The sequence below is a fragment of the Heteronotia binoei genome, chromosome 21, assembly GCF_032191835.1.
Source record: "Heteronotia binoei isolate CCM8104 ecotype False Entrance Well chromosome 21, APGP_CSIRO_Hbin_v1, whole genome shotgun sequence".
NCBI lineage: Eukaryota > Metazoa > Chordata > Lepidosauria > Squamata > Gekkonidae > Heteronotia > Heteronotia binoei.
The window spans coordinates 115,622,622-115,635,774 of record NC_083243.1 but is presented as its reverse complement, the minus strand read 5'-3'; the positions used below and the strand labels follow the sequence as shown (position 1 = coordinate 115,635,774).

The 13,153-nt window shown below is 43.3% G+C and overlaps 1 protein-coding gene across 8 annotated transcripts in view; it reads right to left on the bottom strand.

Annotated features, from left to right (window-relative positions):
• The window catches only part of LOC132589122 (golgin subfamily B member 1-like), a 95,211-nt gene that overhangs the window by 49,664 nt on the left and 32,394 nt on the right, over positions 1–13,153 (bottom strand). For 5 of the 8 annotated variants that reach the window (XM_060261768.1, XM_060261772.1, XM_060261770.1 and 2 more), the window contains 5 exons: positions 7,893–8,214; positions 7,045–7,154; positions 6,263–6,380; positions 2,719–2,810; positions 1,919–2,070 (listed from right to left, as the gene is read on the bottom strand). In XM_060261768.1, coding sequence (XP_060117751.1) covers positions 1,919–2,070; positions 2,719–2,810; positions 6,263–6,380; positions 7,045–7,154; positions 7,893–8,214 — 794 coding nt within the window. The remainder of the gene's footprint in view (positions 1–1,918; positions 2,071–2,718; positions 2,811–6,262; positions 6,381–7,044; positions 7,155–7,892; positions 8,215–13,153) is intronic. The other 3 variants (XM_060261774.1, XM_060261771.1, XM_060261769.1) reach the window with 2 other exon arrangements.

Genomic DNA, 13,153 nt, shown 5'->3' with positions numbered 1-13,153 from the left:
ATACTTTAATACAATGTGGAAGCTTTCACTTTCAAAATTAAGGGTGTGTGTGTGGTGGTAATATAAAGGTTTTTAATCGCTCCTGTCACTTATGTATATAAGCCATCATGAGGCAAGTCTATTTCTCTGAAGAGATAATTGACAATAATTGACAAAACAAGCAATACAGCAATTATCATTTATGTCAAACATGCTACTACTGTGGAGATGATTTAGTAAAAGCACTTTTAAGTCCTCTTGGTTTCAGTGGGAGACTTTAAATTAGCTGGGGACACACAGTAGTTTAATAAAGCAGCAAGAGAAGCTTTACTTTCCCTGTTGGAGGAACATATTGTGGCCTATTGTTTTGCTCTTAGCAACACATGCCATAGGTTTGGCGTGGGGAGAACTCTGCAAACCTAAGTGAATTAAGTATATATACCATGAGCAGTAATCTCTCTTGTAAATCATCTTTAACTCTCTGAAAGCAATGACTGCCTAGCTTTAAATCTCCCAATGAAATAAACGGGCCTTAACTGTGAAAACTTTCACAGGACTATGTCCTTGGCTTTGGCACTAGATTCCACAACACAGCTGCATAGGTTATCACCTACACCAGTATAAAGTCCTATCACTTGACTTTAAAGAGGGGTTCAAACACATTAATACCATTATGGGGCCAAGTCCTAAAATGACTGCTTGACTTGTTCTTAAGAATTTGACAAAAATATGACCTTTATCATTTATGGTTTGAAAGCTCTTTAGAAATATTTAGCCAAATATTTATTCATGTTTCTGTAAAAATTTATGTTTGTAGAGAATAAATGTGGGAATAATCTACTTTTTTAAAACACTTAGTCTATTATTTATCTTCTACCATACAGTTATTTGATAAATATGGAGTCAGCTATTAGTACAAGAAAGAAAGAAAGAAAGAAAGAAAGAAAGAAAGAAAGAAAGAAAGAAAGAAAGAAAGAAAGAAAGAAAGAAAGAAAGAAAGAAAGAAAGAAAGAAAGAAAGAAAGAATTACATTGATATAAAGAACAGGAATTGCAAAAGGGAAGAAAACAGAATTTAAAAACAGCATTTGTTATATATGCTTCTAACAAAATAAACTCCACATGGCACCACAACCAGCTGTTATAAAATACCGTTGGAGATTTCCCAGACAAATTGATTTAAAGAGGAAAATCAGCAACAGTACTTTATAGGCTGTTGTGGACGCAGAATCCTGCATGCACAAAACTGATGGGAAACTCTGTTCTCAGTGGCTGACCAAATCGCAGTGAGGGTTAGGAGTGGAGGGGGAAGGGACGTCAAGTGCTCATCAGGTTTAACCATGAAGGGGGAAAAAACAAACAGAAAGATCATGCTTAACTGAAGGAAAAAATGCAAATTAAATACTAAGTGGATACACAGGTAATTCAACATTTGACTATATTAATGCATAAGGGCTGAAAGACAACATGGACAATTTCAGTCTCCAAATGTTTAGCTTTGCCTTTCATCTGCATTCAGGCAAAGGACCAGTCAGTAGAATATATGCATACTCTTCCTATGACTCTAGTGGACCTCATACTAAGAGGAACCGTATCAGTTTAGGGCTCCCAAGATCCTTTTAAGGGGCATGAAAGAACAGTAAAGGACCAAAGAAAGGTGGGGGTGTCAAGAAATGTGGCTATAATATCTCCTCATAAATTATGGTTTTTCAGTGTCCCTATGGATAACATCAGCCTTTGCTTTGATTTCCATTAATGCTTTCAATGTTAAATAGTAATCAATATTGTTAAATATAGATGTGAAGTAATTCATGCTCAAATCTATCTGGTTAACAGAACAACTTAAAGAGAAACTTTGGAGCTGCACATACAACTTAAACATTTCCAAAGTTTGCCAAGCTAAGAAAAAGAAGTAGTAGCACAGCAAATATACTAACTCACCTTCTCTTTCCTCTTCAATTTGTGCCATTCTGAGAGCCATAGCAGATTTCTCTTCTCTGATTTGACTGTGCACATCCTCACATTCAGGAACAATTTCTTGCCATTCCAAAAGCTGACTCTGTAGTTCATCCACACTGCCTGACTCACTAGCCTGCAGAAAATTAAGTTGAGACGTGGAATTAATACAATCAGTTCAACAGTGTTTTTATAAGCCAAATAACCTTAAAAGCTTTCTTGTACACATTCAATTTATGAAACTAGCTAAATATCATGTTCCAGAACTGGAAAACAGTCATTATACATTTTGTTGGCCACAAACACATAAAAAGAATAGCACTGAATTGCTTCAATGGTACTTTTGTGGTAGATGACTACAGCTCAGTTGGTTCCATATAACCATCACAGTTTGTTTTAAAGTCTCCACTTGCAATCCACTTGCCTCCTCCGTTTTTGATATGATAGCTCCCTATTTACTTTAAAAGAGGAAAGAGTAGGAAATGGGTAAAGGAAAGCACAAGATCTTAGAACATGAGATCCAGAGAACTCTTAAGTCAACAGGAATGGAATAGTTTAAAATTGGTTTTCTTCTTGCACACAAAGTGAACTGCCCTAAATCCAACAAACATACATAAAGTCAGAATAATTGTAGTAGCCTCTGAAGACAAGGAAGATACCAATAGAGATACCATGACTATTAGTAATTCACAAGCACAGCAGATTTTTAAATAATTCCCAGTCCTGCACACCATTAGACATAATTTCTACTACTGAAAATTCCATTAAAAAAACAGCAGCAGACCTGTGAAGCTGCCCTCTTTGTAACTTGTTCAAGGTCAGCTTGCAATTTTCGCTGCTGTTCTTCATAAACTTCCAGCTTAGTCAGCAATTCTTCTGTAAAAGCAATTAACTATATTAATTGCCAGCATCAATAGTTTACTAGAATACAGTCATATATTAAAAAAATTAAGTTCAAACTGTGTTTACAGTTACTTTTAATTTCCACTAAACTAGCAACTCCAGCAATAGGAAATTAACAATTTAAAGAATTATCCATATAGATTTATCTGCAGCAAATAAATAATCTCAGTATGATTCTTATATTTAATTTTATTTAATTTAATTTTTAGATTTACATCCCGCCCTATCCTGCAAGTGGGCTCAGGGCGGCTTACAACTATAAAACAGAGTTAAAATAATATAATAAAAACAGACATTACGAAACAGGAGCAGCACAGTAAACAATCTTACAGACATAGGTGGTAAACAGCAGGGGGCTGATGGCTAACAGCATAACATAACACCATAATGGTGAAATGCTGGGGGAAGTGATGACTTTCAAAGGATGCCCACTGTATTAATTAAAAGCCTGGTGGAAGAGCTCTGTCTTACAGGCTCTGTCTTACAGGACTTTATAAGTCCTGCAGGGCCTGGATCTCCAGCGAGAGCTCATTCCACCAGGTAGGGACCTGTACTGAAAAGGCCCTGGCCCTCATTGAAGCCAGCCAGGCATCCTTGGGACCAGACCTATGAGAAGATGTTGAGCAACAGACCTCAGAGCCTGGGGGGGGGGGGGGGGGGGGGGGCGGTTCATATGGGTATAGGTGGTCCCGAAGATATGCAGGTCCCTGGCCATAAAGGGCCCTAAAGGTAAGGACCAACACCTAGAACCAGATCCAGTACTTGAGAGATAGCCAGTGCAGTTCCCACAGCATCAGATGCATCCGTGCCTGCATAGGCCTCAATGTCAACAACTGGGCTGCTGCGTTCTGTACCCGCTGGAGTTTCTGGAGCAGGGTCAAGGGAAGTCCCGCACAGAGAAAGTTACAATAATCTAATCTGAAAGTGACCATTGCATGAATCACTGTGACTAGATCATGGGAGGTAAGGCAGGGGACCAACTCCTGGGCCTGCCTCAGATGGGAAAAGGCAGCCCCCCTGCAGTGGTTATGACCTGTGCCTCCATAGATAAAGAGATATCCAGAAATACCCCCAGGCTCTTCACCTCTATTGATGGTGTCAATTGGTTGCCATCGAAAGGTGGGAGCCTGATCTCACTCCCCACCCCCTTCTGACCCAGACACAGGATGGTTTCTTCAGGAAAGGGTGAACCAGTGCCTCCTTCAAAGCCTCCAGGAATGTCCCTGATAACTAGGAAGTGTTGATAATCTCCCACAGGGGAATCCCTACCTCATTGCTACTGGCTTTTACCAGCCGTGATGGGCAGGGATCAAGGGGGGAGGTGGTCGATTTCACAGCCACCAGGGGCTTGTTAACCTCCTCCTGAGAGAGCGGGCTGATCTGGTCCAAAACTGGACCCAGAGACAGGCAAGGGGCCTTTAGTTCACATATTGTACCAAATGTAGCTGGGAAGTCACGGCACAGCGATGAGATTTTATCTGCAAAATGATTCGCGAAAGCCTCACAACCAATTGCCAATTCCCTAGCATTTGGAATGCCTTGAGGCAAAGAAGTGAAAGACCAAATTAATCTAAATAATTGTGCTGGGTGAGATTTTGCAGATGCAATGGAGGCTGCATAGAATTCCTTCTTTGCAGCCTTCATAGTCATTTCATAGGTCTGAACAAAGGACTATAGGATGCTCTCGAAGCTTCATTGCGAGCTCTTTGCCACAATCTCTCTAGCTGTCTCAGCTCTCGCTTCATTTGCCTCAGCTTCACGGAATACCAGAGCTCTGAGTGATCACGAGGGTGAAGAGAATGCCGGGGGGTGACCACATCGATGGTTGCAGAAAGACAGTCATGCCAGTCTTCCACTAGACCATCTAACAGGATCCTGTAGAGCCCTTTGGAACGCATTAGGGTCCATCAGGTTCCACGGGCGAGCATAAATGCGCTTGCCGCCTAAACAGGGAGGGCTAGGTGCGCATAGCCAGGCCTTCAAGGCAAAGTGGTCTGACCATGGCATCACATCTGTGGTAATACAGTCCACCATAATCCCTGAAGCGAAGATAAGATCTAGCCGTTTCTTACTAAGATCTAGCCATTTATTACTAGCTGTTTCCACCTGATGCCATGGGTCCCTTGAAACCTGTCTTACATAAAAGCTGAACAACTTCTGCTGAGTAATCAGCACCCTGAACACTATTTTCAAAACTCGAGGGAGTCTAAACATCAGTATGTGATTCTCTGGACTCTCTGAATTCTCTGAAAGTATCTTTGGATTCTCTGAAAGTATCTTTACAGACCAGACTGGAATTCTTAAACATATTTATTTGCAATTAAACAGCAGTTAAAAATACTGAAATGCTATGTGAACTGAATCTGACTTAGGAAGCTGTGATAGAGGTATCTGCTTGGCACTTAATGCTACAAGACTCATCTTTTGAGCACTTTTACTTTGAAGGCAAAACAAAAACACATAAAAGTGTCTGTAATACAAAATGCACATTGAGCCTGATATTGGACTCAAGCACACAAGCCTGGTGTGAGCCCCTTTTCCTAACACAAGGGCAGCAGGGAGGATTCATAACGGATGTTGCATTAGGCTTTACAGCATCTAGCATACATGTGGTACAATGGCTAGTGCGCTGGACTTAGTAAACAGACAAGGCCTCCATCTCTAAATCAAAGGTACTCGACTCAAACTGTTACATGGACCAGAATCAATCTGGACTTGAAATAAGTGGGATGCACTGTGAAATAATATAAGACCCCACTAGCACCACACCATGATATTAGGCTGTGTCCAAATATTTCCAAAGTTTGGGATGCTGGAGATTTAAAAACACTGATGGCTCAAACAGATGAGACAAAGATTTCAAAACAGTCATCAAATTGAAAGCTGCCACCTCCTGCCTGTCACCGTAACAGGTAGAGTATGCCATTTTTAAATAAATCTGTAGAGGCCCTCCAAGAGCTCTTGAGCTCTCGTGAGAACTGGAGCTTTTGTGAGATCTTGGGAAGCAGAGAGTTGTCTTGGCAATCATTATAGTCATCTGTGTTTCTCTTGGCTTGCCTAGAAGCTGCCACCCATCTTTTCTGGACCTTAACTTGATTACTGCTAATGCTACCTCACTGTCTGCGGCTTCCTATTAAACAAAGGAATAAATAATTATTAGGTTTACATATCTGCTGATTAGGTGAACATATCTGCTGATTTGGGGGGTAGACCTCCGATGCTGTTCCTAGGGGTCCCCTTGACCCTCAGAAGCAACATTTTGAGAGGAGGGTGAAGGTGAGGAAACTGCATTGCACGGGCACAAATCTTTCCATCAGCTATAATTTTTGGTGTGATCCAAGCCATCAAATTGATGCCCAGAACATTCTTAGAATACACCATCGGCTCAACATCCAAAAGGGAAAGAAAATCTTTTTACTAGTCACCATTTTGAGTTTTAAGTTCAGAAAATGCTTGTAGTGTAGACTGTAGGTCTTCCTTTTTCCTTTCCAGTTCCAAAATTTGGTTACGTAAAGCAGTTACATCGTTATTCTTGGAAGTAACCTACAACAAAAAAGAAAATTTAAAAACTTCATTACTGTGTGACTCCCAAACAAAGAAACTGAATCCTGTATTCATCTTATAATGTGCTTGACACCTTTAAGGCATTCTGGAGTAGCATCATTCCTAAAATAAAATAATGTGCAATGCTTGCAACCCAATTATTTTAAGTATTTCAGTAATCTAATAATTTATACTACACTAATCCCTTCATTTGCCCCAACCTGGATGGCCCAAGCTAGCCTGAATTCATCAGGATGATATGGAAACTAAGAATGGTTGGACCTCCTTAGTATTTGGATGGAAGACCACCAGAAATTTCTTGAGTCACTATGCAGAGGAAGACGATGGCAAACTGCCTCTGAATGCCTCTTGCCTTGAAATTCCTACAGGGTTATCATAAATCTTCTGTGACTTGAGGGTACTTTATACACATACAATCCCTTGATTTGCTCAGTATCAGCTTTCATGGGGTCATAGTGAGCTGCTGGGGAGAGGGAGAGGAACGAAGGACCTGTGGTCATGAACATCTTCTACTTGCAGTTTACAGGGTCCAAAATATTTCTTTGCATCTCGAAGTTTAAGTGGATACTTTTGCACCATTTTAGTTCCTCAATCATCACTGAAACTTATGCATAGCGTCACTTTAAAAAAAAAGTTTACATACATTTTTTAGTTCATCTTCAAGCTGTTTGATTCTGGATTTGGACCAAGCTTTCATTTTGAGGAATTTAGCTTCAGATTTTCTGGCCTCTTCCGATTTAAGTCTTGCTTCAGCTTAAACAAACAGCAACCCCAGTCATTGTTCATAATTACAATAATAAAAGTGCTATTATAAAATATAGCCTGGTCTGCTGACATACCAATACATGAGTTTTAAAGCTAAAATTACAGAGGACTCTCAGATACACATCAAAAATTACTAAGAGGCAGCTCACACATAGTACGGGGGTACAAGTAATCCCTGTACTTGCCTTGCCCTTACTTGGATAGCCCAGGCTAGCTCAATCTTAAGAAGTTAAGCAAGGTTGGCCCTGGTTACAATTTGGGTTGAAAAGTACCAGAAAGGCTAGGGTTGCTATGCAAGGGAAGGCAATGACAAACCATTTCTGAACATCTCTTGCCTTGAAAACCCCTTATGGAGTCACCATAAATTGGCTGTGAATTAATGGCCCTTTCTACCACCACCAAAGATAATCCATGTGGCAGGATGCCAGAGTGAGAGACTAAGGACTGCACACCCTCCCTGCCTGAAATTAGAACCAAACGCATTCAAGAGAACAAGAACAAGGCTTACATAGGACAAGTGCCTACATTCAACAAGCTCCTGCATCCCACCAGAGGAATACCCTACAGGCCCTCAGGTTCTCTGCAAATTGGCCATAAAGAAGCATCTCAGAACTTTAAGAGAAACCACACTACTAGAGTTGCAGAAGCTGTTTCAGAGCAATATTAAATGTGCACTGAATGTAGCAAGCAACCAACTGTAAAAGCTGCTGTAATTCAACAGGATACCTTCTAGTTGGTCCAGCTTCTGTTTAATTACAGAATCTATATCAATAGTTTGTTCCAAATTACTCTGTCCACTGGTACTTAATTTGGCTGCTTGTTTCTGAAGCTGAAGCAGGGCTTGGTCTTTTTCTTGCAGCTCAGTTTCATGTTTCTCTTGGATTGCCTGCAGGTCAGCATTATGTTTCTCTTCAACTTTTTTCATTTCTGTCTCATGTTTCTCCATCATGTCTTTCAGCTGGATTCTCATTACATGCTTTTCAGCATCCAATTTGGACTGGAGGTTATCTTTCTCTGATTGAAGTCGTATCAAGGTTTCATTAATTTCCTGGATTAAAACAATGGTATTTCAAATAAACAGAGGTACAATTTTATTTTTAACCTGAAAACTGTTTCTCTTGTATTCACAGACAGATGTGGTGGGAAGGAAGAGAGAAAGAATGTATCTATTAAGTCTCAGAACCCACAGATATGAAGTAGTTTTGCCACTGAATACTCTTCCTTGAGCTGCACTTATGCATGCCACCAGATTCCATCTCAGTGGGTGTCCAGACCAGAAATCTGTGTAACAGATGGAAGGAATTGTTTCCAGACAGAGCTCTCCTCCCATTACAGAAAGACCACTTTTGCAAATAACCAGAATTCCCCAGCACAGGACACAGGATGTCCCCACATTTGCTAGCTCCCCACCTCACATGCCCTGAAGTTTCCAATATTATGGCATGACAATACCTTTCCCTCCTTGTATCAAAGGCAATGAGTTTGATGTCTCTATGCACATGCAGAGAAAACTAGAGTTTTTGTAAAGAGCGAACTAGAATCACTCAGTTGATCACCAAAACATTTATGGCTCTGGACAATAAGGAATTTGTTCTGTACAACTGGAGTCATTTCCAGGTAAGGGGGGGAAATCTTTTATATCAATATTATGACTATTAAATCATTACTACTCCTTGACTCAATCATCAACCAAAAAGAAAACTGCAACTGAGAAATCAGGCGATTGAGATTAGGAAGAGCAGCCAATAAGGAGCTAGAAAAGATCCATAAGGATAAAGAAGAAAATTTTGGGTGGAGGGACCCCCGAAGAAAGAAATTTGGGGGAGGGGCACGGAGAGCTTCTCCTGAGGAGCCCTTCACACAAACTCCACGAGTTTCCCTGCCTCCTCCATCTACCCGCCAGTCGCTGTCAAACCCTCCTTTCCCTTCCCTCCCCCGCCCAGAGTGCCATCCGCCCGCCATCGCAGCCTGTGCCTCCTCTGCTGGCCCGCTGCCGCCCACCCCTTCCCTTTGCACCCCCCCAGCGTGCCACCCACTCACCCACCGCAGCAGCCTGTGCCTCCTCCACCAGCTCGCCACGGCCGCCCACCCCTCCTTGCCCATCCCTTCCCTTCCTGTCGTCTACTCCCCTCGCACGATCACAGGGCTCTGCTATGATCACGCCGGGGGGGAGGTGATGGGAAGGGATGGAAAAGGAGGAGCAGGCGGCAGTAGCAGCCGTGGCAAGCCGGCAAAGGAGGCACAGGCTGCAGTGGTGGGCGAGTGGGTGGTGTGCTGGGGGTTGTGCAAACAAAAGGGAAGGGGTGGGCAGCGGCAGGCCAGTGGAGGAGGCACAGGCTGTGGCGGTGGCTAAGCGAGCAGCGTGCTGAGGGGGGGTTGCAAAGGGGAGGGAAGGGGTGAGTGGCGGAGGGCCGGCAGAGAAGGCACTGAATGGAGGGGCCCTACAGGGGGAAGGGGGGGTTAAGAGAGGGGCTGTGCCCCGCCGGGCCCCCCATGTCTACAGGCCTGGTTGCTAGTGACCAAGAATAAGGATGTGTTGCTGGTGATAATAAATACCATTGTATTTCTCTTTAATACGTACGAATATGGAAGCTGGACAGTGAAACAAGCAGATAGGAAGAAAATTGATTCATTTTAAATCTTGTATTGGGAGAGTTTTACAGATACTGTGGATTGCCAAAAAGACAAACAAGTCAGTTCCAGATCAAACTTAATCTCTCCCTAGAAGCTAAAATGACTATCATACTTTGGTCACATTATAAGACGACAAGACTCACTGGAAAAAAACAATTCTGAGAAAAGTTGAAGGCAGCAAGAAAAGAGAACTCAGTATGAAGTGGATTTATTCAATTGTGGAAGCTGGAGTCCTCACTTTGCAAAACCTGAGCAGGGCTGTTAATGGTGGGATGTTTTGATGGTCATTAATTCATAGCATCACCGTAAGTCAGAAGTGCCTTAACAGTACTTAATACACCCACATTTTAAAAATGAGCTGATGATGATTCACCCAGTGTTATTCCACTGAAGTCATCCTGTGTTTACTAATCCCCATCAAAGATCTGTCTCTGATCAATTTAATAATTTCATTGTTTGACCTTAAAATGAGCTGTCTTCCATTTCATAAAATGTTGGTTCATTTTATTGTTTAGAAGGTGATGATCATTTTCAAAGGATCAATCCGATCTGCTAAATATATAGAATCATCAGCCATATGCATTCCACCCAAGATACAAAATAAAAGGAGAAAAAACTACCACCTTGAAACAGATCCCAACAAGGCTTTAATACTATATGTTTTGAATGTGTGTCCCATCTGTGTTATAAATTAATATGCAACTAACGTATTTTTATTATAGAAATTGACATCCTGACCATACACAAAGCTTAAGTCCTATTGTGTACTGACATAAGGAGGAGGGCTGCAAAGCGGACAATTACTCTGCCTCCCTCTCCTTGAATAGTCCTGAATTTGGGGATTCCCAACATATGCAATATTCTGTAAAATCTTACATGAGAAAAAAATTGAACTGGTGGAGACTGACCAAGAGAGAGATCTTGGGGTCATGGTAGATAACTCACTGAAAATGTCAAGACAGTGGTTGATTGCAATAAAAAAGGCCAACGCTATACAGGGAATCGATCCCTTTCAGAAGGTGTTTTTCCAACACCTCTGAAAGAGGCACTGGTCCGCCCTCTCCTGAAAAAACCGTCATCAGATCCGGCCGAATTGGCACATTACCGGCCGGTCTCAAACTTGCCCTTTTTAGGCAAAATAATCGAGAGGGCCGTGGCGGTGCAGTTACAGGAATTCCTGGAGGACGCTTCCGTCCTAGACCCATGCCAGTCCGGCTTTCGCCCGGGCCATGGGACAGAAACAGTCCTGGTCGCCCTCATGGATGACCTCCGACGGCAACTGGATCGAGGCGGCTCGGCAGTATTGCTGTTGTTAGACCTATCGGCGGCGTTCGATATGGTTGATCATCGGCTGCTGACCCGCCGCCTCGCCGACGCAGGAATTCGGGGGCTAGCCTTACAGTGGCTCTCCTCCTTTCTTGAGGGTCGGGGACAAAGGGTGGCGATCGGGGGGGAACTGTCTCAGAGGTATCCACTCCATTGCGGAGTGCCTCAGGGGGCAGTCCTCTCCCCGATGCTGTTTAACATCTTTATGCGCCCCCTTGCCCAGATTGCACGGAGGTATGGGCTGGGTTGCCATCAATATGCAGATGACACCCAGCTCTATCTATTGATGGACGGCCGGGCTGGTGATGTCCCAGCAAATTTGGACCGGGCACTACAAGCCGTGGCTGACTGGCTCAGGCTGAGCGGGCTGAAGTTGAATCCGGCGAAGACTGAGGTCCTTTGCGTGGGCCGCGGCGGACCGGGAGGGGAGACTACTTTACCGGCCTTTGACGGTGTGCCACTGGTACCGGTGCGCAAAGTCAAGAGCCTGGGGGTGCTACTGGAGTCCTCCCTATCAATGGAGGCCCAAGTAGCTGCCACTGCTAGATCCGCCTTCTTCTATCTCAAGAGGGCGAGGCAGTTGGCCCCCTTCCTGGAACGCACCGACCTGGCAACTGTGATCCACGCAACGGTCACTTCGAGGTTAGACTACTGCAATGCCCTCTACATGGGGCTGCCCTTGTACCGAACACGGAGACTCCAGGTAGTCCAGAACGCGGCGGCCAGGCTGCTGGAGGGACTACCACGGTGGGAGCCTGCACGGCCTGGGCTGCGCAATCTGCACTGGCTGCCGGTTGTCTACCGTGTTCGCTATAAGGTGCTGGTCATTACCTTTAAAGCCCTATATGGCCGAGGACCTGCCTACCTAAAGGACCGCCTCTCCCCATATGTACCCCGGAGAGCACTGAGGTCTGGTTCTCAGAACTTATTAACAATCCCTGGGCCAAGAGAAGTTAGGTTGAGGGCCACTAGGGAGCAGGCCTTCTCGGTGATAGCCCCTCGCTGGTGGAACGATCTCCCAGAGATGGTGCGAGCCCTGCGGGACCTGAACCAATTCCGCAGGGCTTGCAAAACATTTCTTTTTCAGTTAGCATTTGAGTCACCATGTGGCAACTAAGACGGAACCTGATTAATGAATGAATAGACACTCAGCCATCTTAAATACATCATTTTAGCACCTATTTTTATATCTTATATGTTTATATGTTTTTATGTATTTTAAATAATTTATTGTAATTAATGTTTAAGTTGTTATGTTTTATGAATCACGGGACTCCCATGTCTATTATTGTTTAATGTGAATCATGAGACTCCCGTGTCTGTTAGCCGCCCTGAGCCCGCCTAGCGGGGAGGGCGGGATATAAAAATAAAATATTATTATTATTATTATTATTATTATATTAATTATCAGGAAGGGAATTGAAAACAAATCAGCCAGTATCATAACACCCCTGTATAAATCGATGGTGCAGCCTCATTTGAAATACTGCATGTAATTCTGGTCACCACACCTCAAAAAAGATATTATAGCATTGGAAAAGGTGCAGAAAAGGGCAACTGGAATGATTAAAGGGTTGGAACACCTTCCCTATGAAGAAAGGTTAAAACTTGGGGCTCTTTAGCTTGGAGAAATGATGACTGAGGGGTAACATGATAGAGGTTTACAAGATTATGCATGGGATAGAGAGGCAGAGAAAGAGGAACTTTTCTCCCTTTCTCACAAAATGAGAACTCGTGGACACTCAATGAAATTGCTGAGCAGTTGGGTTAGAATGGATAAAAGGAAGTACTTCTTCATCCAAAGGATGATTAACACATGGAATTCACTGCCACAGGAGGTGTGGTGGCAGCTACAAGCATAGACAGCTTCCAGAGGCGATTGGATAAACATATGGAGGAGAGTACCAGTGGCTATTAGCTACAGTGTATTATTGGATCCCTGTCTGGGGCAGTGATGCTCAGTATTCTTGGTGCCTGGGGGGGGCAACAGTAGGAGAGCTTCTGGTGTGCTGGCTCCACTGATGGAC